We start from the raw sequence: 6,388 nt of genomic DNA on the forward strand, positions 1-6,388 counted from the left end.
AAAGGCAGAATGGCATTTTGCGGTTTTGCCTTTCCATCAAGAATGGAGAACAGCTTGAAAAACATGGTTTCCCAAGCTCTGTCGCATCTCCGGTAGTCAAGACAGAATCTTGACAGACAAACAACTCAATCCAGAAAGAGTTGGGACTTTTCTCCCATCCCACATGGTATCTCCACCAACTCCTAGCACATCCTCCGCTCAAGGCTTGGAAAGTTTTCCTAATCAGCTTTCCAGTGCTTCAAGAACCAAATGTTTCACGTCCGCAACATTCCCCTTCATTTGGTTCTCGCTCTGTCCCAATGCATGCATGATCTCTCAATTTAAGTACTTCAAGATTGGGTGATGAACCAATTGTTGAGGTACCGTTTTCTTGGACCGAGACATCTTGGAAGTCAAAAAATTTCAAAGAAATTACGTTTTTGACTATCAAAATTGTAAAACTCGCAAATTTTAAATTATTTTGTAATTGAAATTTGTTCTAGGTTATCCAAGAATTTTCTCTTATTATTTTATTTAAAATTATCAAGATTATCAAAAGTTGTGTGAGATAATTAAATCGTGTGTAAAATATCTAGGGAATTCGAAGTTTAAGATGATATTATGCATATATTTTTATTTTTAGGACAATTATAAATATGTCAAGATCCAAGAATTTAAAATAGAATTAGAGATAATATATATATATTCATGGATCAAGATAAAAAGAGAGATCAATTGAATGATAATGCAATCTTAAATTTTCGAAACTTTTGTGCATATATATGGATAAAATCGAAAATAGAGGTAGGCCAACAGAATAAAGAAATGCATGCATGAGAAATTCAAAAGTTTTCTTACAAGATTTCAAGAAAATCAGGAATCCTATCTTAAGGATAAATGATCAATAAATTCGAAATTACATAGAAACTTTTTGAAAGTTTAAGAGTATAAATTAAGTTGCAATTCAGAATAAAAGATTTATCGGATGTTGAAAAAATTAGACATGGAATTCAAAATTCAAGGCCTAGCTAGGGATTATTTTCGAAATTTTATCTAAGGAGATAGATAAAGAATGATAAATTATCATAGATTCAAAATTTAATTTCAAAAATTTAAACGCAAATATAATGCAGGACCAGGATAGCACTCAGTCTCTATAAATAAGAGGATCTCATAGCAAAAAAAAAAATCATCCTTCACTTTTTTAGCATCCAGATCTAAGGTGAGTGAGATTGTTTTAAAAGTATGTATTTGAGTATACGTCCTCCGATTTTGAAAATTTCGGTCAAGAACCGTTGTTCTGTTTCTACACGACCCTTACACCATAGGATTATAACCGTTATATGGTGTCGTCCTATTAGAGGAGTAAAAATTAGATAGTAAACCATTGAATGTAGAAAAATCTTAGTGCTAGGCCAAAATATGTGTTGATGCTGATGATATGTTATGTGAATTATGATATGTATGATATGATATGTTGTTTTCGAAAATCATGTTTATTTATTATGTATGTGCTTGAACGGTCTTTGATTATTGAGTGATGATCATATCACTCACCCATTACTCTACTCTCCCCAGATAAGTCAGAAGAAGAAATTGAGCAACATGACCAAGACTAGTTTTGTGGTTGTTGATGGACGAAAATAAAGAATTAATGAAGTTCATGTTCATTTTAAGTTTATTTGAATTTTCGTTGTAAGTGCTTCCACATATTTCTTTATTTTTAGTTACGTTGTAAAGATTATTTTATGATTGATTGTGAGAAATAATCTGGTTTGGTTTATACTGTACTACGAGGCTTGTTGTTATCAAGTGTTTGGTGATAAACAACATCGGTGTCGACTAACCTCAGTCTCGAGGCGTGACAAAAATATTTTTAGGCTCAAGGAGATTGATAAAATAGACGATAGAGCTCGGTGAATGTGATATCACTTATCGTCCAAGAACAGCCATAAAAAGCTCAAGCCTTGTCAGACTTCATAATTGAAATGGTACAATTCGGCCAAGAAGAAGTCTGGAAGGTGTTTGTTGACGGCGCTGCCAGCAAACAAGGAAGCGGAGTAGGAGTCTTCCTATTTTACCCCACATGATAGAAAGTGAAATTGGCCGTAAGGTTGGATTTTCGGACTTCAAATAATGAGGCCGAGTATGAATCAATGGTGATCGGGATGAAATCCGCCCGGGAAGATGAAGCCACACGAATCATCCTATAATTAGATTCTCAACCGGTCGTTCAGCAGCTCAAAGGCACTTATGAAGTCCGAGAAGGAAGATTTAAGGAATATTTGAAAAGCATTCAAGAAATATCGAAAAAATTTACTGGTTGGATTGCAGACCAAATCTTGATAGAAGAAAATGTTGAAGCTGATGGACTGGCCAAATGGCGTCATCCATAACAGGAGAAGGTGGCAGAGATGTCATTCATCATACCAAGCTAGTGTCGACCATAGATATCAGCCCGGTAACTTCCCAAGAAAATTCATGGAAAACATGATTGCTCGAGTTCATATCAAAAAGCCAATTGCAGGGAGATGTTCAGCAAGCCCAGAAGGTTAAGAAGCCGTGTTCTCGATTCAATGTCTTGAATGGAGAGTTATACCGACGATTTTTCCACGGCCCCTTGCTCAAATGTCTGGCCGGGGAAGAAACCCAGTATGTGTTGAAAGAAATTCATGAAGGATGCTGCATGGATCATCTGGGAGCGAAAGCACTTACCCGAAAAGCTCTATTAGCCGGCTACTGGTGGCCTACTATGAGTACAGAAGCCCGAAAGATAGTACAGTCTTGCGAAGGGTGTCAATGTCATGGTAATTTATGTCACATCCATGCTTCGCCTTTGCATACAGTTCGAGCATCCTGCCCTTTCGATCAATGGGGCCTGGATATTGTGGGGCCTTTCCCAGTAAACTGAGCTCAGAAAAAATTCTTGCTAGTAGCCGTGGACTACTTTTTTAAATGGATGGAAGCTGAACCCCTAGCCAAAATCACTGAAGAATAGGTATTAAAATTCTTATGGGAAAAAATAGTTTGTAGATCGGGCTACCAAGGAAGTTGATATCAGATAATGGCTGACAATCCCAAGGGCGAAAAATCATGGCCTGGCGCAAAAAGATAAAGATTACTCAGTCATTCACCTCGATAGCCTACCCACAAGCCAATGGACAGACAGAGGTCATTAACAGAGTAGTTGTGCAAGCTCTGAAGGCTAGATTGAAAGCCATAGGGAAAGATTGGGTGGAAGAAGTACACAGTGTTCTCAAGGCCTATCGAACCACTACTCGGACTGCCACTAAAGAAACCCCTTACAGCCTGGTTTATAGATCTGAGGCAGTGTTACCAGTAGAGATCGGTCAAACATCTGCTAGGGTTCAAAGCTACCCGGAAGGATATAATGAAGCTCGGGCCCAGGAACTAGATTTTATAGAAGAAAAAAGAGAAAGAGCAGACATTCGAATGGAAGCTTACGAAGACGGGTCATGCGAACTTATAATCAGAAAGTCTAACCCCGAGAATTTCAAATAGGAGATCTCACTACCAAAAAAAGAACAAAGGTTAAAAACCGTTGTCGTAGGTCAAATAAAATCGTTATTAAAGTCCCTATGGTTAAATGGTGCGCTCAAAGACAACGGTGAAAAACCGTTGTCGTAGACGTCAAAGACGAAGGTGAAAAACCGTTGTCGTAGCTCTTGTAAAACCGTTATTAAAGGCCTCGTGGTTAAAGGATACGCTCAAAGACAACGGTGAAAAAATCGTTGTCGTATACGTTTAAAGACGACTATGAAAAACTGTTGTCGTAGCATTGAAAAATCGTTGTAAAACTAAATTTTTCGACGGTTTTTTCTAAAAAAAAACCGTCGCTATAGCGACGGTTTTGCATATGATTTCTGTCGCTAACTAGCGACGGTTTTTAACATGGTTTCCATCGCTAATTAGCAACGGTTTTTCATATGATTTTCATTGCTATTATTTTCGTAAAATAAAAAAAAATTACTGTTATAATTTAATAAGCCTAACAAAAAACCTTACAATCTTACTAAATTAATAATATTTATAATCTTTAACACTTAAAATTGAAGTGAAATGAAAATCGTGGAAGAGAAAAGAATTTGGTGTGGGAAGATAATTAGGATGCACATATTTATAGACAATTTGCGACAGTTTTTGTATAAAGCGTCGCTATTAACTACGGTTAATCCCAACTGTCGCTATTAGTGATGGTTTTTAAACAACCGTCACAAATATTAACTTAGCGAGGGTTGTTTCATCGCTAATTTAAAATTGCGACAGTTTTACTGAAACTGTCGCTAAATGAAGCGACGGGTTTTTATTAAAACGTCACGAATTTAAAATACGACGGTTTTGTGCACCATTGCTAATTTAAATTTAGCGACGGTTTAAGAAAAATTGTCGCTAAATATTAATCGATTTTTTAAAAAACAATTACAAACTACGATAACTTTTTTTTCAAAAACCGTTGTCGTTAACCAAATAATACACTAAAAAACGACAACGTTTTAAAAAACCGTTGTCGTAGTTAAAAAAAACCATATGAAAGACAACGGTTTACACAAACCGTTGTCTTTGACCCTTGACAGAATCTTTTATAGACAACGGTTTTTGAAAAAACGTTGTTGTAGCCCAAAAAAACCATCTGAAAGACGAAGGTTTTTAAATTCGTTGTTGTAGCCTAAAAAAACGCTCATAGACAACGGTTGTTAAAATCGTAAAAAACCGTTGTCTATGAGAGGGTATTTTTAGGCTACGACAACGGTTTTTGTTAAAACCGTTGTTAAAAGAAAAAACACAACAGTTTTAATAAAAACCGTTGTCATATGAGTGTTGTTGATTTGTATTTTTCTTGTTGTGCCTGGTTCTAAAGAAATATAACCCGGTTGGAGAAGTAGAGAAATTAGAAGCTCGTGGGAAGGGCCTTACAAAGTAATAAGAAGACTCAATTCATGAGCATTGAATTTAGAAGATACCAGGGTCGATATTTGAAAGGGCCCTAGAATGCTTTTTATTTGAAGAAATATTATGCTTAAAATTGTACTTGTTATCTGGAATATTAACAAATATATTATTCCTAAAAATGTGCAAATCATTATAATTTATTAAACACGGAAGGTATGAGGCCCCATTACTCTATTAAACCGGGAGGCATGAGGCCCTGATACTCTATCAAACCCGAGAGGCATGAGGCCCCGATAATTTATTAAACGAGGAGGCATGAGGCCCCAGTTCTCTATTAAATCCGGGAGACATGAGGCCCCGATAATTTATAAATCCATGAGGCATGAGGCCTGAAGAACCTAAAGGGGGGGTGAATAGGTTCTTTTAGGCCCTTTAGCGTTTTTAAAACGAGTTTGCAAAAATTGCAAGCGGAAGACTTGAGGGACAATCACAAATAAAGTGAATGCGTAAAGTAAGTGCGTAAAATAAATGCGTAGTAAAGTAAATGCGTAAAGTAAAGAGGGATAGAGATGTTTATGGAAGTTCGACGAAGAATCGTCTACGTCTCCCCTTCTCGATGAGGATCGAGGTATCACTATATCGACTTGGCTTTAGGAGCTCCAAGCTAGCTTTTACAACCACGCCTCGATGCGTCTACTTGGCCTTGAGGGCTCCAAGGATAGCCACGAACTTTACAACCCACTCGAGAGTATTACTTTCACTCTTTTTCTACAACTCTTTTGATATTACAACTCTTTTAATCAACGCACACAAGAGATAGTAGAAAGCTTTGTAAGAGACAAGAGAGTGGAGTGGGATCGAATGATTGAAAATGCATCCTCAAAGGCCTATTTATACTAGACTTGGACGCCAAGGTTCGGATCTTCTGTTTATGCTTCGGAACGTCCGATCTGATTGAAATCAATTTGCGTAAATCTGGGATGACTTCGGATCGTCCGTTCATGACTTCGTAGGGTCCGAACATATGCTTCGGAGGGACCGATCATACTTCGTTGCTTCCGAACAGTTCTTTCAGACAGTGATGAACAACTTCGGAAGGTCCGAACTCAAGTTCGTACCGTCCGAACTTTCCCGCGTTTCCTGAGATTTGAAATCTTCAACACTTCGTAACGTCCGATCATGTCTTCGTAGCGTCCGAAATCTTACTCGATCAATCAGTCATATCAATTTGTCTCCGCATTGAAGTGATTTGATTGCTTGTGTTCGGAACGTCCGATCACGTCTTCGGAACGTCCGAACGCTCTCCTCGCAGCTTCCGAACAGCTTCTATTTTGCTTCTGAATTGCACAATTTCGGACCGTCCGAACAACATTTCGGATCTTCCGAACGTAAACTGTTCTTAATTTCCTGCATGCCTCAATATAAAACATTAGTACATTTTTAATCCAAGTTTTGGTATCATCAAAACAAAAACTTTGGGATATGTTACAGCATTAAA

At 37.4% G+C, this 6,388-nt stretch overlaps 2 protein-coding genes across 2 annotated transcripts; both read left to right on the forward strand.

The window, feature by feature from the left end:
• The first annotated feature begins 2,359 nt into the window (after window positions 1-2,359).
• Window positions 2,360-2,890, forward strand: LOC140805368 (uncharacterized). Its single transcript, XM_073161640.1, has 2 exons — window positions 2,360-2,440; window positions 2,507-2,890. Exons 1-2 carry the CDS (start codon window positions 2,360-2,362, stop codon window positions 2,888-2,890), a joined length of 465 nt encoding a protein of 154 aa, XP_073017741.1.
• A 182-nt stretch (window positions 2,891-3,072) lies between these two features.
• On the forward strand, window positions 3,073-3,501 carry LOC140805369 (uncharacterized). The gene has a single exon (XM_073161641.1). It carries the CDS (start codon window positions 3,073-3,075, stop codon window positions 3,499-3,501), a length of 429 nt encoding a protein of 142 aa, XP_073017742.1.
• The last annotated feature ends 2,887 nt before the right edge of the window (window positions 3,502-6,388 follow it).

Source organism: Primulina eburnea, chromosome 11 (genome assembly GCF_022965805.1).
Source record: "Primulina eburnea isolate SZY01 chromosome 11, ASM2296580v1, whole genome shotgun sequence".
NCBI classification, from domain to species: Eukaryota; Viridiplantae; Streptophyta; class Magnoliopsida; order Lamiales; family Gesneriaceae; genus Primulina; species Primulina eburnea.

Excerpts from the sequence above, each read along its gene's own strand:
- LOC140805369 (XM_073161641.1), top strand. The coding sequence starts at position 3,073 with ATGGCCTGGCGCAAAAAGATAAAGATTACTCAGTCATTCACCTCGATA.
- LOC140805368 (XM_073161640.1), top strand. The coding sequence starts at position 2,360 with ATGGCGTCATCCATAACAGGAGAAGGTGGCAGAGATGTCATTCATCAT. Across the intron at positions 2,441-2,506 it reads CGACCATAGATATCAGCCCG|GGAGATGTTCAGCAAGCCCA; the intron begins GTAACTTCCCAA and ends AGCCAATTGCAG.